The sequence below is a fragment of the Callithrix jacchus genome, chromosome 1, assembly GCF_049354715.1.
Source record: "Callithrix jacchus isolate 240 chromosome 1, calJac240_pri, whole genome shotgun sequence".
Classification (NCBI taxonomy): domain Eukaryota; kingdom Metazoa; phylum Chordata; class Mammalia; order Primates; family Cebidae; genus Callithrix; species Callithrix jacchus.
The window spans coordinates 204,374,475-204,401,672 of record NC_133502.1 but is presented as its reverse complement, the minus strand read 5'-3'; the positions used below and the strand labels follow the sequence as shown (position 1 = coordinate 204,401,672).

Genomic DNA, 27,198 nt, shown 5'->3' with positions numbered 1-27,198 from the left:
CAGGAGAAATCGGAGGCTACAGGACTAACCCAGGAGACCCACACAGTGTTCTAGGACAGGGTCCATCATCTGTGTCCCAGAAGTATGCCAGATCTCGCCCTCTGCTTGTTTTTGGAAACAAAATTTGACTGGAACGTAGCCACAGCCATTTGTTAGATATTTCCGTGGCTGCTTTTATGCTACCGTGGCAGTCGAGTGCTTGCAGCAGAGATTGCATAGCCTGCAAAATAAAACATATTGACTCTGGATGTTTACAGAAAAAGTTTGATGACCCCTGTTTTAGGATAAGATTAAGAGGCTGGGCTTCGGATGAGATGTTTGAAATCAAATGAGAAGAGCAAGTGCTTCAAACATCAGGAAGGAAGAATTGGCAGGCCTCAGCGACAGATTGTACGTAGGGAGATTTTGCCATATAAAGGTTAGGGATGTAGTGTCTTTATCACAGGCAGGATGATGCAGGGAGGGCAGCTTTCCTGAAATCTGGCACCGAGTGTAAGAGTCTGCTTTGCTAGACGAGGGAGACCTGGGTCTGTCACCCCTGAAAGGGTCCAAGCCCCTTTGGTTGGAGGCCCATCCAGACCCTGGCCCTGCCTGTGTTAATGATCCCCAGTCCTGTTCAATCAGAGATACTCAGCACATTCAGACTGATTGAGATCAGCACTTAGGACATTTCGGATGGTGAGTCCCTAATCTCTGTCACTGCCACTGCACGGAGGTTGATTTTCAATTTACCTTCTTTGTTCTGAATCTTAGATGTTTTGATTCTTAATTCAGAACATTCATCTCAAGTGGATTCAGAGATTCAGATTCGATGATAAATTCATGTTTGTTGAGAACTTTTGGAGGGAGGATGATGTTGTCAGCTTAGTTTTTGAATAATGTCTTGTTTGACATTTTAAGCTGAAAGTGGGCTGAACCGCAGATCAACACATACACCTATTCCGTGATAGGACGATACATCATGTGCATACCTAGACTGTGTATGTCTAAAGAGTGGAAACATGGAACGAAAGGTAATAGAGAAACAAAGGTAAAGGCACTTACAGACAAGGGGTCTTATCCACTGCTGCCTGTATGTACCCTGCCTGCAGCTTTAGTGGGCTTGGGTTGAGAGAAGTGAGGGAAGTTTGAGTATTGATATGGTTTGGCTCTGTCCCTACCCAAATCCCATTTTGAATCATAGCTCGGATAATTTTCACATATTGTGGGAGAGACGCAGTGGGAGATAATTGAATCATGGGAGCGGTTCCCCCATACTGTTCTTATGGTAGTGAATAAGTATTCCAAATCCCACGCTCTTATTAATCTACTTGATTTGTTTGCTTTTCTCAGTTCTCTCTCCCTCTTCCCCAGTATTTAACATAATGAAATGTATTTTAAAATAACTGGTAGTTTATGATGTGCTAGGCATTTTATGCCGTTTTTAACAAAAAATTCTAGGTGTTAGTTCTTTTTCTCTCTTCTTCAAATGCTTGTGACCTGGGGACCCAGGTCACAAGTGGATTCATCTCAAGTGGATTCAGAGATTCAGATTCAATGATAAATTCATGTTTGCTGAGAACTTTTGGAGGGAGGATGATGTTGTCAGCTTCGTTTTAGAATAATGTCTTGTTTGACATTTTAAGCTGAAAGTGCCTCATCTCAGACTACATAACAAAGGAAGCCAAGGTCTGTTGACTACTTGTTCCCATATACAACACACAGAACAACCTTGTGTTCTGAAAATACGGTGTTTTATGTCTTTACATCATCAACTCATCTTACACATGGCATGACTTTCCCTCACTGAGAAGGGGAATCCATGCCAGGACCTGGGGGAGACTAGACACTGGGCAGTGCTACTCGACGTGTGATCTGCAGGCCGTTGTTCATGCCTGTATTTGTCAGGGTTCTTTAGAGAAGCAGTGATTTTAGGGTGTGTATGTACAGCTATGTTTATTGTAAGGAAATGGCTTACATGATTATGGAAGCCAACAAATTCCAAAATCTTCAGGGTGAGTCAGCAAGCTGGAGACCCAGGAGAGCCGATGTGGAGTTCTTGTCTAAGTCCAAAAGCCTGCAAACCAGGAGATCTCACGGTATAGTTCCATTCCAAATTCCGGCAGGCTCGAGACCTAGAAAGATCAGGTGATTCAGTTTGAGTTGAAAGGCAAGAAAAGGATGACATTACAATTCAAAGACTGTCAGGCAAGAGGAGTTCTGTTGTATTTGGAGGATGCTCAGCATTTCTGATCTATTCATGCCTTCAACTAGTGGGAGGTAGCCAACCCACACCAAGAGAGGATACCTGCTTTACTCAGTCTACCAATTTAAAGGTTAATCTCATCCGAAAACACCTTTAAAAAGAACATCCAAAACGACATTCGACCACATATTTGGGTAGCACGTGGCCGAGTTGAGTTGACGCATAAAACTAACCATTACAATCCTTAAACTGTTGCTGGTCTGCAGCAAAATACCTATGGAACTAGAGACTAGGCAATTGGAAACATCTAGAGCAAGTGGACTTTGTCGCCAGCATCAAGTGTATGATCGATAGTCTTGATTAACATAGTATAGACCAATTTGTTTAATTCCAGTGATGAGTTACACGTGGGCCAAGCTCTATTTTTTTTACTTTTGTGTGTTAGGGGCCAATTTGTGTCCAGGATGGATGGGGGGAGGGAGACAAACTGGTTCTTCACCACTGGTAGTTTGAGAAATACCAATGTGGGCAGTCATTTACATAACCCTGTGTGATGGGCTTTACGGCCTGTACACAAAGATGGAGGAGTGTTCCTGCGACGGACCAGTGCCTGTAAAACGTAACAGAGAAATGCAGATCCTCTCTCCTCCCCTTATTCTCAGAGACTTAGGAGAAGCCTGAGCAAGAAGGTCAGGAGCCAGAAAAAGGAATAGTCCAGGAATAAAAGCCAGAGTCAGGCTGAGTAAAACTAGAATGAGCTGTGAATCTGGCGAGGCACAGGGCCCACTTGTATTCACTTCTGATCATGTGGTGGTGGGATCATCTGGAGCATACAGCTCCGAAGAGTTAGAGCCAAGAGGGGACTCGGAGCACATCTCCAGGGCCCCGCCTTTCAGAAGGCGGAACTGGCTGAGGAAAAGGAAGGGGCTGGCCCAAGGCAGTGGAACAAACCAGAAAGGACAGTTCTGCCATTCATTGAGCACTTCTTCCATGCCAGGAGTTGGGCACAGCAGGAATGTTGCTTTTTTCAACATTGGTTCCTCTCTTTGAGACCTGACATTACTTATTTGATTTGGCTTCATTGATGACAAATCTCTAGGGCTTTTAATAGTGAGAAAACCCCTGCTAGTCTTTGGGAGTTAAATTTGATTAAAACCATTTGGGTTCTAAAGCAGTTCAGAAATGGACACAGGATGTCGAATAGCATTTCTCTTAAGACCACAATCAAGCAATTATAATTTACATAAATGTTTAAAATTTGGGGCTTTCAGGAGAGGGGCTGGAGAATGTGACCAAGCCTCTTTGGTGAAGCCTGCTTGCCTGTTCCTCCATGTTTGTAAGGATTAACCTTGAACCCGGCTAAGGATGAAGGCAGGAAGGTCAGCAGTGCGTCATCTCAGAGTACATAACAAAGGAAGCCAAGGTCTGTTGACTACTTGTTCCCATATACAACACACAGAACAACCCTGTGTTCTGAAAATACGGTGTTTTATATCTTTACATCATCAACTCATCTTACACATGGTGTGACTTTCCCTCACTGAGAAGGGGTCACAAGAGCTCACTGATGCCAAGCGCCTCCCAATAAGGAGCACAGTCCTCTGTATTTTGTTGATCTTCCTTAAGCCTACCATTACTCTTACTGGAACGTTTATGTTCCCATTTCACAGAAGAGAAAAACGAAGCTCAGAGCATTGATGAGAAGAAACTCCAGAGAAGAAACTCCAGACAGTTCCCATTTGTTAATTTTCTGGAGACCCTGGGACCCTGTTGACCTTTCCGCATTTCTGCCCCGAAGATCCAGAATCCTTTCCTGAGGAGGAGACCCTCTCAGTCTCCAGAGCTTTATCTTTTTTGGTGAGGGTGGGTGGGCTGGAGTGAAATGGCGCAATCTTTGCTCACTGCAACCTCCGCCTCCCAGGTTCAAGTGATTCTCCTGCCTCAGTCTCCCGAGTAGCTGGGATTACATTCATGTGCCATCACACCCAGCTAATTTTTTGTATTTTTGGTAGAGATAGGGTTTCACTATGTTGGTCAGGATTGTCTCGAACTCCTAACCTCATGATCTGCCTGCCTTGGCTTCCCAAAGTGTTGCGATTACAGGCATGAGCTACCATGCCCGGCCTTTTACCTCTTAACTTAGCACATAAATGCAGGAGCATAGCTGAGTGCAACATCCAGGAGACCTTGTTTACAGTCAAGCTGCAACATAATAGGAACACGGTTTAAACTTTAGTCTCAGTCTCTGGATCAGTAATGGGGATAACGATTACCACTTCCTTGTGCCGATAGCAACCTAGGGCATTATCAGCATGAGCTGCCTAGCGTGGTGCACATCCATGTAGATAGTCAAGGAAGCGTAACTCCTGTGGAAGCCAGATGTTCATCTTTACCCACTCCTGCTCAAAGGGTCAATGGTAGTTAAGAAAACACAATTATGAATAGCTGCCTATTCTTTTTCATTCTTACTTGTACCAAACAGGGAGACAGGTCTTCAAAAGTTTGGGTTGGAGCTTGTAATTGGCCAGCCGGTGACAGTGCAACCCTAATCAACCTGTGATTTCACATCACCTCCCGATTCTGCCTCGGCCTTTGATTTTGTGGTCCCAGGCAGTGCACTTCAGTGAAGCATATTCGTTGCATTGATAGGAGAAGACCAGGAGCTTAGGCGTTTAACCCTGAGGTGATTAAGAGGAAAAAAAAGATGAGTCCTATTTGTTAAGGTCCAAAGATACATCACACGCCCTGGGCAGAGGCCGAAACAGCACAAGTGAGATGTACAGGGTGTAATTCATCACATTCTTTGATCCTCAAGTTCGTGAGTCACAGAGCCTCTCTGGGACAGTTTGGAAGCTCAGTGGGGTCTGGGCAGGAAGGAAAAACTTGAAGTATGGATAAAGAAGAGCATTTTTTTTGACAGGCAGCTGAGAGAAGATGATTTTCTAGAGATAATGCTTTTTTGCTAAGTAATCCCTGAGGTGGCTGTAAATGCCTGGAGCCCAGGATTTCTGCAGAGTGGAAACAGAAATAAGTGATAGCTTTGGGTATGCCTTGTGTCATTGGGACTCCTGAACAATAAGCATGCCTTGAGCACCTACTGTATACAAGGTGATACGCTAAGTATTCTTGGGAGATGGGGTTTTTATACTATGTTTTTTAAATGTTAGCTCTTTGAATAACCTGTAATGAACATTTACTTAAAGGGAGAGTGCACAGGCTCATCCATCAGAGAGACCTGGTTGCGAATTCTGCCCCTGCCATTCTGCCGGTATCACACTGAGAGACCTGTTTATCCTCTCTCTGTGCCTGAGTTTTTATTGCAGCGTTGTGTGATTGTTCAGAGTGTTGCTGGCACTCACTTTAATGGTAACTGTTTTTCTGGGAAAACCTTGAGATGTATCATGCTCCTGTATCTTCCTTCTTTGTTGCCTTTAATTATTTTATTCTTGGCATGGAACCATGCATCCACCCTTCTGGCATTTCTCAGACTTTGTGACACGTTACTGCAAGTAAGACCTGCCTTTGCCTACCTTGAACTCCCAGTCTTCATAGGAAACATTTAGTAAAACTGTTTACCAAATACAGTATGGCAGATACATGTTTTCGTAGTGCTACATTCAAATCATTATAGGAATATGTGGAAAGATACCTTGCCTGCAAATGGAGGATGGTTTCCCCTGAGAGGCGATGCTTTGAAAACAGGATTTTGAAAGATGTATAGGAGTTTGCATAGGAAGAGCTCAGTAAACTTACTCATTATTACTATCTTTTTTCTTTTTACTCCTTCTCTTCCTCTCTTGCTGTCCTCTACTTCCTCATACTCCTTCCCTCCATTGTTTTTCTCTCCAATCCCCCCCACCCTTTGTTTTCATAATCCTTTTCTTTTTGAGAGAGTATCTCTCTGTAACCAGGCGGGAGTGCAGTGGTGTGATCTCCGCCCACTGCAACCTCTGTCTCCTGGGTTTAAGCAATTCTCCAGCCTCCGACTCCCAAGTAGCTGGGACTACAGGCGCATGCCACCACGCCCTGCTAATTTTTGTATTTTTAGTAGAGATGGAGTTTCATCATGTTGGCCATGATGGTCTCGATCTCTTGACCTTGTGATCAAGAGATTATACCTGCTTCATGGGATTACAAGCGTGAGCCACCGCGCGCAGCCCATAATTCTTTATTGTTAAGAATGCCTACGTAGAGGGCCGGTCGCGGTGGCTCAAGCCTGTAATCCCAGCACTTTGGGAGGCCGAGGCGGGTGGATCACAAGGTCAACAGATCGAGACCATCTTGGTCAACATGGTGAAACCCCGTCTCTACTAAAATTACAAAAAATTAGCTGGGCACGGTGGTGCGTGCCTGTAATCCCAGCTGCTCGGGAGGCTGAGGAAGGAGAATTGCCTGAACCCAGGAGGTGGAGATTGCGGTGAGCCGAGATTGCGCCATTGCACTCCAGCCTGGGTAACAAGAGCGAAACTCCGTCTCAAAAAAAAAAAAAAAAAAGAATGCCTACGTAGAAACATGCCAAGTAGAGGAAGACAGTACATTTAATTAGAAACAGTTTTATTATGATTGCCATCTCTAAAAAGCATATTAGTTTCTATCACCATAATAAGTTGTTCTGTTCTCAACTTTGTTCCCAGTTCAATCTGGATGCGTTTATTTGTAACTCATTTTCCATCTGCTTCCCTTAAACATGGGATTGTGCAAGGAGCCTCGCCATGTGGGAATGGATGTCTGGGAAACTTGGAGGGGCTTGTGGCATGGTTCATCTTGGTTAACGCTTCTCTGGTCTCTCGCTCCCCAGATGGAAAGCCTGTGTCTCTGTCACCGCTGGAGTCCCAGGCTCACAGCCCCAGGTACACGGCCTCCAGCCAACGGGAAAGAGAGAGCCTGGAGGTGCGCATGCGCGAGGTGGAGGAGGAGAACCGCGCCCTCCGCAGGCAGCTCAGCCTGGCCCAGGGCCGAGCCCCTGCCCATCGACGAGGCAACCACTCCAAGACCTACTCCATGGAGGAGGGCACTGGAGACAGCGAGAACCTTCGGGCTGGCATCGTGGCAGGCAACAGCTCTGAGTGTGGGCAGCAGCCGGTCGTGGAGAAATGCGAGGTAAAGGGCATCTGCAGCCTGGGGAGGAAGTTGTCCGAAGTCCCGATTGCCCTCACCCCTTGCAGATGCCTTCTGGAAACACAGCCAGATGCCAAGAACTGGCATTGTTGATTCTAGACCGATGTGTATGTCTGGCTTGCTCGCTAACTTTGCTGAATGGCCTGACAAGTCATTTAGCCTTTCTGAGCCTCAGTTTTCCCGTCTGAAAATGGGATATAAGAAGGCTTAATCCACAGATATTAAGAGGAGCTAAGGGATGGAACCTTGCACTTGTGTCTGTTTGGTTCATGTTGACATGCCCAGGGTTTCTACACCTAGCTGTCATCCTATAGGCCCTGTTTCTTAGACTATGGTGTGAGTGGTATACCTGGAGTTATGGCCCAGTTGGGCAGTACCCTTAGACCTCATTATCACTTCACCATATAAACAGCCTCTGCAATTCAGAACCAGGGACTGGTTCCTTATTTAAAGCATTAATTTGAACTTTTATAGCTTAATATTGCTTCTCCCCTTTTAGAGGCTGCTTTCTTTCTTAGCACCTCTTTGGAACTGTGGGACACTTAACTGTCTTCTCTTTCCTCAAATACCTGAATCCATGCTTATATGTGCAGTGAACGCCCATACACTCATTTCCAGTTCTCGTGGTGGAGACAAATTGGAGCATGCCTATTCATAGGAAGGCCTTTTCAGCCATAGACAAGACTAAATTCCTAACCCGGCGTTAGCAATTTATGCACTGAGCACACTTGAGCCTGAGCCAGTTGCTTTAACTTCTGTGAACTCCAGGTGTCTCATCAGTAAACTTCAGAAAATTAGATGTGCTTCATGGAGTATTTGTGAGCAGTAAATAGGATGGTCATATAAAACCTTGACTAGCACCTAGCACATAGTACATTTTCAAAATGAAGGTTAGTTTTTATTATTTTTGGTTAAACACAGATGTGACCTTTATTCCATTTTCTGGAATAAAGAATGGTTAAGACTTCAGACTCCCTAAAGAGAGAACACTTTGCAAACTGTAGTATGCTATTTGTTTGAATGGGGTCATTAGTAATATTGGTGATGCCATCCATTGTATCTCAAAATGTGACTATCCCACGTCACTAAAAAATATGGGGCTTCCTCAGTGGTGTAGACTAAGTTCTTTGGAAGTTCAGTGGTAATGGAGGAGACTTTAAACAAATGGCCAAGGAGAGCCCTTGAGGATAGGAGCATGTCTCAGGTTTCTCAAGCCTGGTTGAAGTATGGATTGCTGGAGAGGTAGAGGATGTCTGTCAGAGAATATCCAAGGAGAAATGTGCCATGTGAGAAGGAACCATGTGAAACAAATGTCCGTCACAGCAGGAAAGAATTGAGGACCTAGTGAGTTGGTCCTTCAGCCAAACCCAGAGAACCTGAGCGAGGACGTGGTTCCACTGCATCGCCATCGCTCATTCATCTATCTATCCATTCAGCAAACATTTATTGCACTCGTGTTTTGTATCTCTGTTTTATGTTTTGGGAAACAGCAGTGAACAACAGCTAGAAAAAAGAACCCCCTTCCCTCTGGTTCCCTCCATTCTGTCATAGGAGATAGGGGAGAGATGATAGATAAATAAGTACAGATGTCAGAATGTGATAAATGCTGCACATTCATTCACTGTGACTGTATGCCAGTCTTTGACAACCATTGTCAGTGGTTTGTGTTAGTTAATATCTGTATGTATGAAAACAGGCACTGAGCCATGTTAACAGGTTCCTTTGTTCTAGGCTGGTCTGGGGAGGTCCCTCACTTACAGATCTTCCATTCTTGCCTTGGTGAAGACATACTGGATTTATTTCAAGTTCTGTGCTAGCAGATCACAACCATGGGGTTGGTGTAGAAAGGGTTAGTTTAGATGGGAACTCTGCTAACCAGGTATGATGGTCCAAAGTGAGCACATGTTTTCCCCAAGTGCATTTACACTCTTATGACTTAGAACCTAAAGAACAAGTAAGAATCGTGGAGGTGGAAAATAAAAAAGGAAAAGGGAAAAAGAAGACATAAATGAGAGAAAATGAGTCATGTTTGCTGGGAGATTTCTCTTCCTGCTGTTATATCTCCAGCCAGGAGTTTCTCTCCCCTTACCACTGTGAGGGGAAACCACATCAGGCCTCAATATGGTGGACGCCCCGTTCCCCACCAAGCTGGATCCTCCCAGGTAGACTTCAGAGTGCTGTGCTGGCAGTGAAAATTTCAAGCCAGTGGATCTTAGCTTGCTGGCATCCATGTGTGGGGTTGGGGGAATCCACTGAGCTAGAACATTTGGCTCCCTGGCTTCAGCTTCCTTTCCAGGGAATTGAATGGTTGTCTCGCTGGGGTTTCAGGCGCCACAGAGCGTGGAAAAATAACTCCTTGCAGGTAGCTGGGTGTCTGCCCGAATAGCCATGTTGAGTTTTAGTACAACTTATTTTCTCATCTTTTGTTCCTGAGAATTGGATTTTGTTCTTCTTCTCTTTCTGTCTTTACTGATCATTTTCTTAGATTCTTAAGAAGTTATTTTTGATCGAATTCTTCTGTGATGAACCCATGGTCCTATTCAGAACTTCTGTAGATGCACTTAAAAATCTTAGCCTGCTACAGTCACATTTCAAAGCACTCTCTGCAAGGTGCTGGCTTCCTACCCAAGAGCAGTATACTTCCTCAGTCTCCATCATTTGGTGTCTTGAAGGATTTTAGTGAAAAAGCCAGAGGCAGACAAGAAATGTCAGTCAGTGGAGTCAAAATAGAAACTCCCTTCATCATCACAGCACTTTTTGGTTCCAAGTGCTGAAGCTCATCTTGACATCCTGTCAGGGTGCAGGGCCACGTAACCAGTGATGCTGTCACCATCTGTGGGTGTTGCTGAAACTTCTCTGGGTTCCAAAAAGCGTTTCTGAAAACTCTTCTACCATGATGCCAAGGCTGTCAGCTGAGCTACCTGGTGATAGGAACAATGGGCCCTCATCAGTCCTTTTGCCCTATTATCATTTGCTAATTACATGACTTACAAATAGCTGCCTGTCTTATTCTTGCATATTTCTGTTGTCTGGGCGGTGCTATTTCAGTGATGGCCTGGCCTCTGTGTGCCTCAGAAGTTGCAGCAGAACGATCCCCTTTGATCTTCACTTATGCACATGTGTGTATGGATATGTGTATTTTTTTCTTGGCTTTCCAGTTCAGGTCCATGCTAGGACTTAGCTTTTGTACAGAAGAAAGACAATCACTGGAACTGGTGTCAGAATTGTGGAACAGGAGACTTTGCTTTGCTACTCATTAGTCATGTGATCTTAGACAATTCCGTTACCCTTTTGGAGTCTATTTCATCATTATAAAATGAAAATAATAACATGTTCTTCCCAGTGCAATTGTGAGGATGAAATGAGGTGGAGGCAGGGGAGGCTAACTGTGTATGAGTGTTGCATATACTCATCATAGATACTCTACTTCTCTAATGCTGCCTGAAAAAAATCACCGAACACTTAATGACTTAAAATAGCACCAATTATTTTATTAGCTCTCATGGTTTCTATGGGCCAGAGATTTGAGAACGGCTTACCTGAGTGATTCTGGTTTGGGGTCCCTCATACAGGTGGCATTAATGTGTGGCTGGAGCTGGAACAGTGGGTAGTGACCCAGCCTACCTTTCTTCCAGACTCATAGCCTCATGTGGTCTCTGCCTCGGCTAGTTTGAGCTTCCTCACAACATGGCAGCTCTAGGAAGTCAGCTGCTTACATGGCAACTCAAGGCTTTAAGTATAAGTATTCCCATAAGCAAGGCAGAAAGGAAATACTTTTCTTGACCTGGCCTCAGAAGCCACATAGTGTCATTTCTGATAACGTATACTGTCAGTTGAAATGGTCACAGAAGCCCAGGCGCAGCACATGAGTAACGTCTAAGAATTGGTGGATGTATTTAAGAACTGCCATAATGGGTATTGTTATTATGGAAAGTGGATGAATGATACCTTCTGATATCAGACCACCTCTTAAGGAAGTACCTATTTTCCTTCTGCTCCTTGCTTTGAACGTCATTTCTCAGTAATAATGTATTATAGTGAAATCAGTTAATCAGCCCTTCAAATATGCCAGACGTCATGCTAAAGCTTTACATAAAATATCTCATGTAATTTCACACAACATACTTTCTTCATTTTACAGATCAGGAAACTGTTGCTAGGAAAGGTTTTATAATTATGTCATGGTCACAGCCAGAAAGAGGTGGAGCTTGGAATTAAACCTAGGCTGTTTGATTCTAGAACCTGTTTTTTGTGTCATTGCACTGAAGCTCTGTGAATTAGAGCTTGTGGGACCCAGACACTCATCAGTTGCTGAGCCCAGATCCTTATGTTGTGCTGCACAGGGGCCTCACCTCTGCAGACTTCAGGGTCACAGTCATGATACAGGGGTGGGTTATCTTTTTACCTTGGGGCCTTGAGCAGCCCCATCAGGTAACCATTCCTCAGTGGGTTTAAGCAAATACTTGTCTGTTCTTCTAAAAGAAGTTGGATTGTTTTAAATTATTTTCCAGACTGTGGATGCATTTATTAACTCAGTGGAGTATTTTGAATTTTGCTGGAGACAACATGTTTATAAAACTTGATGCTTCTCACCTGTATATTCTGGACCCTAACTAACCTTGCAATCTTTTAATGCACTTTTTCTTTCTTTTTTATTGTGTCTTCATGGACTTCATGTAATAACTCAGCAGTGAAAGGGTTTGCCCATAGGATACCATCAAAGATTTGAGACTCACATTTCATTAGCTTCATATGTCATCTTTGGAACTTCTTCATGGATGTAAATCCACAAAAATAAAAATGTCTTCTTTAAATTTCAAGCCCTGGAATTAGGGGATGTAAGAGCTGGAAGGAACCTGGAGGGATTGTTTTGTGTAATGATTTCAGGGAGCCTTAGGTACCCTCCCTATATATATTAATCATTTGTTGCTACACAGCTGGATACCCCCAAAACTTAGCAACTTAAAATGTCAAACATTTATTATCTCACAGTTTCTGAAAATTAGGAAGCTAGGAGTAGCTCGGTTGGGGATTATGACTCTTAACCTTTAATGAAATTACAGTTAAGATGACGTCAGGGGTTGGAGTCATCTGAAGGCTTGATTGGGGCTGAAGACTCTGCATCCATATAGTTTACTCACAGGAGTGGAGTCCTCATTTCCTTAGGACTTTTCATGTGTTCTTATTACATAGCAGCTAGCTTTTCCCAGAGTAAGCAGTTTCAACAGAGAGGAAGGCAAAACCGAATCTTGGATGTCATATACCATTACTTCTGCTGAATTCCATTAGTCATACAGCCCAGCTCTGACACAGTATTAGGAGAGGCTACACAGGGCATGAAAACCAGTGGGCAGGGATCTTTGGGGACAGTCTTGGAGGCTGTTTACCACACCTTGGTCAAGGCAAGGGACCATATCTCTGCCAGTCGCCTCTCTGTGCTGGCCCCAGAGTAGCGTTCTCTTGTGGCATATTCTGCCTTCTTGTAAAACTTGTTTTAGAAATTGTGCCACCAAGAATAACAGCAACAAAGCTGTAACTCTAATTTTAAAAATGGTAAGAGTCTTGCCTAAGGTTAGAAAGTTGCAGCCACAGCCCACCTGATGAGTCAGGTGTGTCCTCTTCTCATTCCTGTGTCTTTTACATGTTAGATGGGGAGAGGTGACAGGCAGTGTTGGTATTTGATGGAACAGAGGGAATTGGGCAGCTTGAAGACCTTCCTTTCAATGATGGGAAAAAATGCTATCCCAACCTTACTTGAAGGTAGAGGAGAGTGAGTGAAGAAGAAAAGAACTTGATGCCTGATATTTAAGGAAATTTTGGGCTCAGACCTTAAATGTAGAACCTTCAGCTTACTATAAACTCTTATTGATGATTGCCAGTACCCATTAATTAAAAGGTGCCACACTCTAAACCCTTCACACGAGTCATCTCAGTTAATTTGCCCAACAGTGAGTTGACATGGTGCCAGGCATAGTGGCTCATGCCAGTAATCCCAGGACCTTGGGTGGCTGAAGTGGAAGGATTGCTTGAGCAGGAGAGTTCGAGACCAGCCTGGGCAACATAGCGAAACCCCATCTCTACAGATATACATAAAATTTAGTTGGGTGTGGTGGTGCACACCTGTAATCACTGCTACTTGAGAAGCTTAGGTGGGAGGATTGCTTGAGCCCAGGAATTCGAGGCTGCAGAGAGCTATGACTGTGCCACTGCACTCCAGCCTGGGTGACAGAGCAAGACCCTGTCTCTAAAATAAATAATAAATAGTTGACACATTTGTTATTCACTCTTTATGGTTGAGGAAGCCAAAGTCCTAAGAAGTGAATTTATGTCTTGAAATGTGAGGAAGAATTTGATAGGGGAGGTGAAGGGTCAGGACATTCTAGAGTGAAGGCATATTCTAAAAGCAAGAAAGCTTGATGAGTCATCTAGCATGACCACAGCACAGCGCTGCACTGATCATTGTTGGGTGATTGTCTGGCTGATGTGTGTGGACTTTTTGGACTGGGCTGGTCTCCCAGAGGCCCCCATGATGGATCAGTATTGGGCTGTTGTTTGATCACCCACTTACCCCAGACATGGGTCTCCCTGTATTGATTACACTTCTCTTGACCCTCCACAAAATCAGTCTCATTCTTTAATAAGTTTTCTGGGTAAAATTTGGGTTTCTGATTTCTCAGGTGGCTGTGCTCTTCATAACACAAGAGAGTCAGTTCTGAATCAGGCCAGGATATACAGGATAGAAAATCCTGGATGGGGCCGGGCTCAGTGGCTCACCTGTTATCCTAGTACTTTGGGTGGCCAAGGCGGGTGAATTGCAAGGTCAAGAGATCAAGACTATCCTGGCCAACATGGTGAAACCCCATCGCTACTAAAAATACAAAAATTCGCTGGGTGTGGTGGCGTGTGCCTGTAATTGCAGCGACTCAGGAGGCTGAGGCAGGAGAATAGCTTGAACTCAGGAGACGGAGGTTGTAGTGAGCCAAGATTGAGCCACTGCACTCCAGCCTGGGTGAGAGAGTGACACTCAGTCTCAAAAAAAAAAAAAAAAGAAAATCTTGGATGGTTCATTCATTTGTCATCCATTTATAGGGCCTTGTCCATGGAGGGTACACTCAGAGACTTCCTGGAATGTTTGGCCCTTCCTGTTCTCACTCCAGGCCCTATAACCTATTTGATCACACCTGTTTCTCATTGAGACCCTGAAGGCTTTGCTTACAAAGCCAGGAGATGCATCTACTTCTGTTTTCTGTGTAGTTGAAATAATTTTCTCTTTGGGTCCATGATTCAGCATTTAGAGTGGACAGATTTAGATCAGTGGTGTCCCAAGAGGGTAAGTTGCAATCCTGGAGGTTTGTAAGATGATTTGAGAGGGCACACTTGCCATACATTTTAAAAATACTGATAGATACATATGTGTTTTATTGAGGCCATTACTGTGGGCGAAACAGCAGGACCCTGAATTCAAAATTCACTTTGTCACGGACTCGCTGAGCCCTGGGGCCTTGGGCAAGTTACTTAGCCACTCTGCATCTCACCTTCTTCAGCTTGAATTTTGGAAAAACCTGATTGTTCAGAAAATGCTGTATAGAAATTCTAAATCCCTTCTTTAATAGAGGCGGTGGCTGAGGATCCGAGCGGTTAAATCATTTGCCCCAAATCACTTAACCAGCACAACTGTGTCATCCCAGACCCCTGTCAACTCCAGTACGGATAATACCATGGCCGAGAGGTTGAAGATACCCAGAGCCAGTGAAGGATACAGGGCTTATTGAGAACTTACATACAGAGGTGGACCGGTGACCGCAGGCTGATTGGTAGAACTGCTACCATTTGTAAAAAGCATGCAGTTGATAATAGTGTTTTCACTTAGCAGTCTCTAGCTAGCAGCCATCACTTAACCAAAACTAAAGGGCCTTGTTCCCTGTACAGCCTGCATTCCAGGGAATGGGCTGGGGAATTGATTCCTTCATAGATAGGGAGTGAACCTCCAGATTGGCCACTCCAGGATTCTTAGCTCAGAACTCCAAACACATCCTTCTTAGACCCTAGGGTCATTCTCACGAATTGCCTGGGTTATTATTGTTCAGGCGTGTCTGCCATTACACACTGGAACCACCGTCCAGCTCTCTGGATTTCCAGTGCTTTTTTTTTTTTTTCTTTTTAAATTTTTTTGCAGTGGAAGCCTGTGTTGTAAGTGAGCGAGCTCGAAATCTCCACTGAGACAAAAGTAAGCCAATTCAGAGGGTCATTTATTGCCAGTGGCCACGGAGGACTCGCGTCTCTCTAACCCATGACCCTGAAAGGAGGGTGTCAATACCTTTTCTGCCCATAAACCACCTCCTGGACAGGGGTGGGGCGAGGGGCTTTGGACATTCTGAGGGCCAGTGGACTTTGGACATTCTGTAAACCACCTCCTGGGCGGGGGTGAGGGTGAGGGGCTTCGGACATTCTGATTGTCACTTAAGTGGTTCACAGATGTCAAGATAAGCGTAGTTTACACATTGCCTGGGTAGGGTGGAAATTACAGACCTTAGTTACTTATTACAAGTCGCAGGGGCCAACATGGTGTGGGTTTGGACTCCTTGCCTGTCACATCAGGGTTACAGAGAGCAGTTTCAACAGAAAGCCGAGGTATGGTTGAGGCATGCAGATTTATGGGGCTTTTACCATGTCACACCTGCACCCATTCTCATCCCTTTCCATTTTTCCTCATTCTGAAAGAGTAACAAATTCCAAGGCCTTGGGACATGTGGTGGCAGCTGTGAGAAGAATGTAGCCTTTCCTTGTCTTACCCAAGTGAAGAAAAGTGGTGCTCTCTACTTGAGAGGGATTGGAAATAGATGATTTGAACACCCTCATACTCTCTCAGAATAATCACAATTAACATCTGTTGAGTTTTTACCATAGATGCTCTTCCAAGTGCTTCAACAAGAGCAGTGGTTCTCAAAATGTGGTCCCTGGGCCGACAGCAGCAGGGTTGCCTGGATGCAGTCTGTTCTCAGACCCCCACTCCAGAGATCCTGGATCAGAAACTCGGGGCGGGAGCCCAGACTCTGTTTTAACAAGCCCCCCAGGTGATTCTGAGGCACACTGGAGTTGCAGAGCCACGTACTTCGTGTCCTCAACAAGCCCTTTAAGATTATGTCCCCCATTTTACAGGTGATGAAGTTAAAGCAGGAGGACTCTGAGCAGCGTCTTGTTCTGTGTATTCATTCAGTAAACACGAATAAGCTGCGATTTATTAGGTGCACTTCCTTGCACTCATTTGTTTAATCCTCGTACCACCCGATCAGTAGCTGTTTTTGTCTCCATTTTACAGATGAGGTGAGTGAAGCTCAGGGACAGTGAATAACTTTTCCAAGGTCACACAGCCACTCAGCTTTGAGGTTGCAGCTCCAGTCAAGGTCCCTCCATTCCTTTTGAGGGATTCCCACACTAGTTGCCCCTGCCTCTGACCTTGCTGCTGCCTGTCCGACCCTAGCTGTGTGATTCTCCCCAGCTCTCAGAGCATCTGTCCTCTGAAGGTCTTGCCTGACCCCCTCAACCCCCACCAAAAGTCTGCAGCTACAGTCCAGAATCAGGGCTGAGCCTGTTTTTCCATTGCACACCTGATGCCCTCATTGAAAGGGACTCCCTGATAGGATATGCTTTCACTGAATCGTGCTCCCAGGCTGAATACTCTGAAGGGAGCACCAGGCCTTGTGGGCAAGAGAAGCAGGGCTGGCAGAGTGTTGAAGACTTCTTCCAGGGCCAAACCTTGCCTGGCATCCCTTAGTTTAGTGTGAATTTCTTTTGGGAGAATGACTTTTTCCCCCATATTTATCCATCCAAAACTGCCCCCTGCGGATTCTTTTCCTGTTGGGAGGGAGAGCATGGAGAACTGTATTTTTCGAGTTTTCATGGAGCCTGACAAGCACAGAGTCACAAGTCCTAGCTGGCCCTAATATCCCTGGTTGCTGTCGTCTTGTCACTGAAATGCCTTCTCCTCCAGGATGTTCTCCCTGCATGGTCTCTGTCTGATGATTCTGGCCACTCTGGGATACAAAGACACGGAGCTTGCCATCCTAGGAACCCTGTCATTCTCCTATGGGATCTCCTGATTGGCTCTCAGGTTGCCTCTGCACCTGACTTTGGAGAATGGGGACTGTCTTAAAATTTACCTTTATTTCCTCCACGTCCAGCACAGTGCCTGGGACAGTGGCAAGTCTAAAAACATCAATGTTATGAATCTTTCTTGCAGGTTCTAGGACAAAGGTCATCAGCTGACCACAGTGGGGTCAGGAGTGAACCCAGTTCATAGTTCTGCACTACCTTACCTGTATCATCAGGTACAGCCTGCAGGATTCAGAGTATGCTGGGCACTATGTCTAGGAAGACAGGAAATGAGTGGAAGCCTTAAGGTTTCCTTAGAAATAGGTTTTCTGGTCCATTACTCAAGAACTTTGTAAAGCTTTTAAAAAGTATGTATAGGCTGGGCGTGGTGGCTCACGCCTGCAATCCCAGCACTTTGGGAGGCCGAGATGGGTGGATCACCTGAGGTCAGGAGTTCAAGACCAGCCTGGCCAATATGGTGACACCCTCATCTCTAATTAAAAAAAAAAAAAAGCATGTGAAACATGTATAAATTCTCAAGCTCTTGTTACATTGGTGCCATTGCCTTTAGGGGTCAGCAAATATCTATGAATGCCTGAAAGTCTTGGGTGCTTTTTTTCTAGCCAACAGGACAAATGGGATGCTGAGGAAAGGTCCTCAGTGTTGGTCGGGTCCTGGTAGGTTACAGCTTGCATGCTCAGGGCCTGAAATGGTTTCAGGAGGGGCTAAGAGGTGTGGGCAGGGCTGAGGGGAGACGATACAGAGGCAGGAAGGTGTGAAGGAACCAGTAAGAACTGGGACTGTGGGATTGGGACCCTGACAGGAGCTGGGGAAATCTGACCTGTGAGACCCCCACTGTTGCCTCCCAATGACCAAACTCAACCAGAAATCAGAGGCAAAAGGAGCCCACTTAGCTTGGTCTATAAAGGTCAGACCTCGCCAGGCCCAGTGGCTCATGCCTATCATCCCAGCACACTGGTAGGCTGAGGTGGGCAGAGCAAATGAGGCCAAGAGTTCAAGACCAGCCTGGCCAACATGGCCAAACCCCACCTCTGCTAAAAATACAAAAGTTAGATGGGCATGATGGGTTAGATGGTGCACACCTGTGGTCCCAGCTACTTGAGAGAGTGAGGCAAGAGAATCACTTGAATCTGGGACTTGGAGGTTGCAGTGAGTCAAGATCATACCGCTGCACTCCATCCTGAGCAACAGATCAAGAATTCGTCCAAACAAACAAATGGCCAGACTCTCCAGGCACGGAACAGTTAGGAGGAGCGTAGAGAGTGAGTTTGGAGGGGCAAATGAGAATGTCATCCCATCCTCCATCTGCCCTTTGTGACAGAGAAACATGAGTGTTATGTCTATACAGTCACATGTTGCATGATGACATATCTGTCAACAGTGGACTGTACACACCACACTGCTCCCATCAGATCATAATGGAGCTAAAAAATTCCTATTGCCTAGTGACATCACAGCCATCTGAACATATGCAACACGTTACTCATGTGTTTGTGGTGATGCTGGCGTAAACTGCTGCACTGCCAGTTATAAAACCTCAACACAATCACGTCCAGTATGTCATACTTGATTAAAAAATGGCTGTGTGACCACTATATGTAGTTAGTGTACTATCATTATTTTAGTGTAGTCCATTTATTATTTTTTTAAGTTAACTGTAAAGCATCCTGAGGCGGGTCCTTCAGGAGGGATTTCAGAAGGCATTGTTATCACAGGAGATGACAGCTCCGTGTGTGTTAATGCTCCTGAAGACCTTCTGGTAGGACAAGGTGAGGAGGTGGAAGCTAGTGATATTCATGATCCTGACCCTGTATAGACCTAGGCTAATGTGCATGTTTGTGTCTTAGTCTTTTTTTTTTTTTTTTTTTTGAGACGGAGTTTCGCTCTTGTTACCCAGGCTAGAGGGCAATGGCGCGATCTCGGCTCACTGCAACCTCTGCCTCCTGGGTTCAGGCAATTCTCCTGACTCAGCTTCCTGAGTAGCTGGGATTAAAGGCACACGCCACCATGCCCAGCTAATTTTTTGTATTTTTAGTAGAGACAAGATTTCACCATGTTGACCAGGATGATCTCGATCTCTTGACCTTGTGATCCACCCGCCTCGGCCTCCCAAAGTGCTGGGATTACAGGCATGAGCCACCACGACCAGCCTGTGTCTTAGTCTTTAACAAAAAAGTTTTCCAAGTTAAATTTTAAAATAGAAAAATGCTTATAGAATAAGAATATAAAGAGAAAATATTTTCATACAGCTGTACGATGTGTTTGTGTTTCAAACTCCGTGTTGTTAGAAAAGAGGCAGAAAGTTAGAGCCAAGCACAGTGGTGCAGACTCACAGTTCCAGCTACTCTGGAAGCCGAGATGGGAAGATGGCTTGAGCCCAGGAGTTTGAGGCTGTCGTGTGCTATGATCATGGCCGTGAATAACCACTGTACTCTAGCTGGACAATATAGCGAGGCCCCATCTCTTAAAAAAAAAAAAGTTAAAAAATTAAAAGATTTGTAAAGCATAAAAGTTCCAGTAAGGGAAGTTTATTATTGAAGGAAAAATATTTTTGATAAATTTAGTATAGTCTATCATGTTTATAAGCGAAGTGTCTTCCCATTCTCACTCACTGACTCACCCAGAGCAACTTCCATTTCTTTGAACTGTAATCATGTTGAGTACCCTATACATGTCTACCATTTCTTCCTCTCATACCATATTTGTACTGAACCTTTTCTATGTTAAGAGATAGAAATACTCACCGTTGTTACAGTTTCCTACAGCATGCAGCGTAATATCATGTATGTGGGCTTGTAGCCTAGGGGGAATAGGCTCTACTAAGCCTGTGTCTGTAGTCGGTTGTACCATCCAGGGTTGTGTAAGTGTACTGTGAAGTTGCTCAGAAGACAGAATCACCTGATCATGATAGGCTACTCAGAAGGTGTCTGTATTGTTGGCCAGGCACGGTGGCTCATGTCTGTAATCTTATCCCTTTGGGAGGCCGAGGCAGTGGGTGCTGGGGGATCAAGAGGTCAGAAGATCAAGACCATCCTGGCCAACATGGCGAAAATCGGTCTCTACTAAAAATAAAAAAAAATTAGCCAGGCATGATAGCAGATTCCTGTAGTCCTGGCTGCTCGGGAGGCTGAGGCAGAAGAGTCACTTGAACCCGGGAAGCAGAGGTTGCAGTGAGCTGAGATTGCACCACTGCACTCCAGTTTGGGTGACAGACTCCATCTCGACAAAAGAAGGAAGGTATTTGTGTTGTTAAGCAAAGCATGACTATAATTGCAGGTATAGAGAGGAAGGCCTGGTGCAGGGGCCAGTAGTCCCTGAATCTGACATTTAGACCCCACTCTTTGATGGGAGGAATGTTGAGTAGTTGTGGCACCTTTAATGTACCACACCAAGGAACTTAAAAACTGGATCTTTATAGCTTCAAGCCCTAAAGTCACATGACAAAACCATTTTTGTGACCCATGTAGGGCTTCAGTCAGGATGGCCTGGCGCCGTGGCACGTGCCTGTAGTTGCAACTACTTGAGAGGCTGAGACGGGGTCTTGCTGTGTCGCCCAGGCGCTGGAGTACAGTGGCTATTCACAGGCGCAATCCCAGTACTGATCAGTACGGAAGTTTTGACCTGCTCTATTTCCGACCTGGGCCAGTTCACCCCTCTTTAGGTAACCTGGTGGTCCCTCGCTCCCAGGAGGTCACCATACTGATGTTGAACTTAGTGTGGACACCCATCGGCATAGGGCACTGCAGCCTGGAAGTCCTGGGCTCAAGGAATCCTCCAGCCTCAGCCTCCGAGTAGCTGGGACTACAGGCATGCGCCACTGTGCCCAGCCATCCTGACTGACCCCTACAACCCTGCTCTTTCAAGGACCATTTATCTTTCTCTCAACTTTCCCCATTCCTACTCCAACCCCTGCCCCACTCTCATGGTTCACTCTGTACCCCCAAATTTTGGACCACCTGAAACTCCTCCTCCAAGAGCATAGTTGACGCCGCTCTGATTTTCTGCTTTCCCGGGTAGCAGGGCCCTGCTGCTATGCCTCCAGATGATGCATTTATTCATGGTGGCAGGTGTGTTCGATGAAACTAGAGAGATTGGAAAATTATGTAAAATGTTTGAGAATGTGCACGCTTGTGCTTACATTTAATGGGCCCATTTGAAAAAGTCCCTGAACCCTGAAGCCAAGACAAAGTTTGCTGTCTCTGAGGCTGTATGTTTAAATATTTGCGATTCTGAAGAGCCTGATTCAGCGCGTTTTTCCCCATTCTAATCCCCTTCCCAGTTATGTCTCCCATGTGCAGGCATTTTCCTATTCATTTCCTTCATGATTTAGATGGTGACAGTTACATCTGCATTATAATCCTTCATCCTGAGTCTTTTACAGATATTATCCAGAGATAAGCAATGGTGTCTTTCTTTTACAGGTGGGGAAATTAAAATATGCATAAATTAGCCTGAAAAAAGGTAGCAGAAAACCCAGAGGGATCTTACACCTCTCCCTTCAATTTGCTCCCTTGTCCCTAATACAGGGTTTTCTAACAGCAGTCCACTTGGCTTTGGGGCGGGATAGTTCTTTTTTATTTTTATTTTCATTTTTTTATTTTCATTCATTCATTCATTCATTCATTTTGAGATGGAGTCTCGCTCTGTCACCCAGGCTGGACTGCAGTGGGGCAATCTTGGCTCACTGCAACCTCTGCCTCCCGGGTTCAAGCAGTTCTCCGCCCTCAGCCTCCCAAGTAGCTGGGACTACAGGCATGTCCCACCACGCCCAGCTAATATTTTGTATTATTGGTAGAGATGGGTTTCAACATGTTAGCCAGGCCGGACCTCATGATCCATCCACCTCGGTCTCCCAAAGTGCTGGGATTACAGGCATGAGGCATGGTGGTGCCCAGACGATAGTTCTTTGTATTGGGGCTGTCTTGTGCATTATGGGATGTTTAGCAGCGTCCCTGGCCTCTACTCACAGATGGCAGTAGCATCCTCCTACTGTCCACCCTAGTCCCACCAAGTAGTGACAACCAAGACTGTCTCCAGGCATTGCAGATATCCTGAGGGTTGGAGGGAGGGAGGTGAATGGTCCCTGGTTGACAACTACTGACTTCCAGTAGAGCATTTGAAGATCCTGGGCATCAGAGATTGTGAATTATTTGGTCTGAGGCACGGAGGGCCTGGGCACAGAGTATATCTTAAAAATGTTTTCAGTGTTTCTGGTGTACCATCAGAGTTAAGAATCTGTTCCAGGCAGGGTGTGATGGCTCATGCCTGCAATCCCAGCACTTCAGGAGGCTGAGGTGAGTGGATCACTTGAGGTCAAGAGTTTGAGACCACCCTGACCAACATGCTAAAACCCGAGCTCTACTAAAAATACAAAAAATTAGCTGGGCTTGGTGGCGTGTGCTTGTAATCCTAGCTACTCAGGAAGCTGAGGCAAGAGAATTGCTTGAACCCAGGAGGCGGAGGTTGCAGTGAGCTGAGATCACACCACTTCACTCTAGCCTGGGTGACAGAGAAAGACTCTGTCTCAAAAAAAAAAAAAGGAAAAACTATCTGTTCCAGAATTCAGATCCCTGCTCTCTAAGCCTGAGTTTCCTGATATGTGATACTAAAATGATAATACTGTACCTGTCTCATACAACTGTGAGCATGAAATCTGGTAATATTAAAGCACAGTGCCATTATTTGCTCACTACTTACTAGCTTTCATGATGGTTCTCATGTCTCTCTTGCATCTCTCCTCCTCTTTCTTCTTGGGAGCACGTATAAGAGCAGAGCAGGGGACCGCAGCACCCATTTGGGTTGGAGATTTGCATTTTGATTGTGGGAGTAGGGCATACAAGGGAGCTGACAGCAAAGTGGGGTGATGGTTCTGATGAGCCCTGGTGGGGGCCGGCATAGTGGAGCCTGACTGTTAAGGGCAAAGGGACCCTCCACAGAGGAATAGGGGTGGTAGAGTGATGTGAGGCTCTGAGAGTCCTACAAATATGGCCAGCCCATAATTTGTAGGATCTCTGAGAAAATGGGGTTCTTTATGAAGCTGAGGTCCAGTTTCTTGAAATGAGAATAGGTGTTCAAGGTGGGGTGAAGGCCATTGGAGTTAACGGCGCCATGCATGTGGATTTGAGGCTGTGGGATAGTTCATCCCTAATGGTTGAACCTCCTGTGCTGACGTAAAAAGGTGGGGTGATGAAGCAGGCCTGGGAACCAGAGGACATGGTCACGTAACCCTGTATGGGAGGGACCCAGATAATCAGAACTGAGTTTTGACATGGTTGGGATAACGAGGTGTCTGGAAGCCCATGTCATGGGAGCAAGGGCTGTGAGTAGTTCCGGGAAAGAAAAGGCATCTCTCAGGTGCCCTCCTTTAATGGACATTTTGGGTGCTAGAGGAAATGTCATTGTTCTGCCTTGCATCCAGGGCAGAATGCAACTGGAGTGAATTTTAAGAGCCAGGTTTCCATTCACGGAAGGCCGTGTGTGCTTCAGTAGAAAGGACAAAATCCAGAAGTATGAACTCCCCATTCTTCCAGAGGCTGGATGATGATGTCCTGTCTGGGATGCCCAAGAGTGGTGCTTTCCCATCTTTTCCAAGTTGTGCCACACATAGAAAATGGTAACTGCTGTGCTGCAGGAAGAAGACAGAAAAGTTGCCTGAGGATGCCAGCTCTGCCCAGTAGCTTTGAGGACATAGAGACGAGTCTGTCACCTGTAATTCAGTCATGGTACACTGAGGTGCCTCAGCACTCCATTTGGAAGCCAGCTCTGGAGGATTTTTTTGGTATCATTGGAATGCAGTGTGTGAGCAGCATATTCCCCTCTTAATATTGTTCCCTCACTCCATAGCACCATCCTCCAAGACACATGTCATGACGCTTAAAGTGTATTGGACCCTACACCTCTCCCGGGGTCACCCTGGGCTCAAGGATTTAAGTGGAGGCCCACGCTCCTGGCTGCTTAGTTGAGATGACCCCTTGGGTTCCCTTCAATTCTGCCAATCTTCCAATCTTTGAATTATATCCCAGATGTGGGCAGAAGTGTTTGTGGATCCCTTTGGCCCTTTTATTAGGTTGAATCTAACGCAACACATCTTGTAGGAACATTTTACACACTCTCAGCCATAACTTCTCAGCATGAGATCCGAGATTGTTGGTTTATACTTTCAGGACATACTTCTTTTCTCTCTGTTTAGCCAGTTATCATTGTCGCTCGGCTTGGGGGCAGGAGACTCACTGTTTGCCTATTTGAGCCAATCACCATCTCTCTTGTCCCCAAAATGTAATTGGAAGGAGCCTTAATGGTTTCCAAATGATAATAGCGCCATAAACCGATTAAAAAGGCCTCAATAAAACTGTCTTGAGTTATTTTCCATAGCTGCAGGCAGTGTGCTTTGTTTTCTAATGATGCCAACAAGAAATCAGGACATTTTTTCTTTCTAGCGTGATCCGAAGCACCAGGAAGGCCTTCTACTGCCGTCTGACTGCTCACCCCGTTTTCTTTTCTTCCCAGACAATCCACGTTGCTATTGTCTGCGCCGGATACAATGCCAGCCGGGATGTCGTCACCCTGGTCAAATCCGTCTTGTTCCATAGGTAAGAACAACTTCTGTGCTGTGTGGGCTGAGGTCTGTGACTGCCTGCCTGTGTATTTCCTTGGGGAAGGGTTAAATAAGAGCAGAATTTCTCATCAGTCATTCTAACTGCCATGAAAATGTAATTTTTGTCTGAAACCCTGAGGAGATGATTGTTAACAGTGTTTAATGACAGTGATTAGGTGTTGTCTCGCCTTGTGTAGAATTGTAACTCTCAGACCTAAAGCAACCTTAAATGACACCCCAAGTCTGTGGCTTCAGTCATTGACCTCCCCTGCCTGGCATTCACTTGACCTCTCTTGTTACACATCCTTGTTGGAAGTTTGTGTTATGGATTGGGTTATATGCGCCATAATTCTTATGTTGAGGCCCTGATCCCTGGTACCTGAGAATGTGACTGTATTTGGAGATAGGATTTTTAAATTAGATTAAAATGGGGTCATTAGAGAAGGTCCTAATCTAATCTAACAGGTGTCCTTTAAAATAAAAGGAGATTAGGATACAGACATGTGCGAAGCACAAACCATGTGAACCCACGTGGAGGAGGAGGCCATCTGCAAGTCAAGAGAGCAGCCTCGAGCGATCTCGGACTTTGTACCACACAGACTGTGGGAAAATAAATTTCTCCTGTTTTAACCACCCAGTCGGTGGTGTTTTCTTACAGACAGGTTGTTTCCTCTATTCCAGTGTGGGCTGTCCCACTTCTGGGCATTTCTGACTAAAAAAGTCCTGCCTTATATTAAACTAAATTCTCCCAACCGATGGATGATCTCCACTGACTCTCATGGAGCCCCCAGGGGAACCATCATTTTAGGGATTGGTTCTTTTTCTACCTGGAATTGATAATGCCTCTGGATGTTCATCGCTTCTCCACACGAAACTCGCAACACTTGTTTCTGCTTTCTCATGGAAATTTTCTTCTGTCCCTCACTATTTTGGCTGGCACCTAGACGTACCGAGGGTCCGATCCAGAATGGCGTCCATGGTTCCAGCCACTAGCCTTGGCTCTGCTCTAACACTCTTGCCAAGGGTTTGGACAAAGCTGATCCATGGCTGTAGCCAGCAGCATGGAAATGTATAGGGTGGGTGAGTCAGGATCCAAGAGGCTCTCAATAGGAATAGTGGTGAAAGATTGCTGAGGTCAGCTGAACAGACATCAGTGTAAAATGCTGCACCTGAATCTATCAGTGGCATAAACAAAGATGGGAGCCATGGTGGGCTTTCCAGACCTACCACACCTGCAAGGAACTGGGATTGGTCATTGGATCCACCCTCTCTCTGTCTTCCAGCAAGCCCATCTGCAGCCAATGCTTTGCGATTCTCCCTCTGCGATAGTTTTCACTTTCACCCCTTTGTTTCCCATCCCCACTGCAACTGATGTAGTTCAGGGCCACCTGTCCTCCCTCCTTCATGTGTCCTTCCTGCTCCCCAGTCTCTACTCCTCAGATCATCTGCTGTGATTCCAGAATGACGTTTCAAACAGGCACATCTGGTTTCTCCAGACCTTTTAGCGAATTCTCCTTGTCAAGGGTTGGAAATCAAACCTCTTTGCCATGGCACCAAGGCAAGTTGATCGCCATAGTGCTTTCTCTTCACTGTTTTTGCTTTGACTTCACACTCCAGCAGCTCTGACCTGCTTGTGGCCCCACATACTCCCCATATGTCCCGCCTGTTGTGTCTCTGTATGCTGCTCTGTCTGCCCATTTCTCTGTCCTTTCTCTATTTCGTCCCACCCTCACATTGGCAAACTCCCTCTTAGCCTTTAAGACTTTACATATTCATCTTTTCTAACAGGAAGCCCATCTGTCTGGATTGGGGTTTCTCGTGTACCAGCCCACAGTGCCCTGTGGATCTTTCCATCATTAGATGTATATTATCATTTATATATCTATTCATGATAGGTCTGCTGTAGCACAGTGTGCTACAGAACCCATGGAAGACAGAACCCGTGCTGTCGTTTTCTGTGTCCGTAGTGTCTTACCAGAGTACCTGACGTGTATTACATGCTCAATAAATGTTTACTTATTGGAGAAGTTAATCTGGGGGAGTTCATTAATAAAGAACGTGAAGTCGTTTATTCAGCCCTGACTTAGTTCAGTTCCACATTCATGGCACTGTATAGCTGAATGATTTTCAGAAGGTCATTTTAATTTTATTTTTATGTTTTAATTTTTGAGAGGGAATCTTGCTCCTG

At 45.4% G+C, this 27,198-nt stretch overlaps 1 protein-coding gene across 10 annotated transcripts in view; it reads left to right on the top strand.

The window, feature by feature from the left end:
• The window catches only part of LARGE1 (LARGE xylosyl- and glucuronyltransferase 1), a 635,729-nt gene that overhangs the window by 256,317 nt on the left and 352,214 nt on the right, over positions 1-27,198 (top strand). For 5 of the 10 annotated variants that reach the window (XM_035261739.3, XM_054245858.2, XM_078339229.1 and 2 more), the window contains 2 exons: positions 6,984-7,285; positions 24,923-25,005. In XM_035261739.3, coding sequence (XP_035117630.2) covers positions 6,984-7,285; positions 24,923-25,005 — 385 coding nt within the window. The remainder of the gene's footprint in view (positions 1-6,983; positions 7,286-24,922; positions 25,006-27,198) is intronic. The other 5 variants (XM_035261475.3, XM_078339235.1, XM_078339232.1 and 2 more) reach the window with 1 other exon arrangement.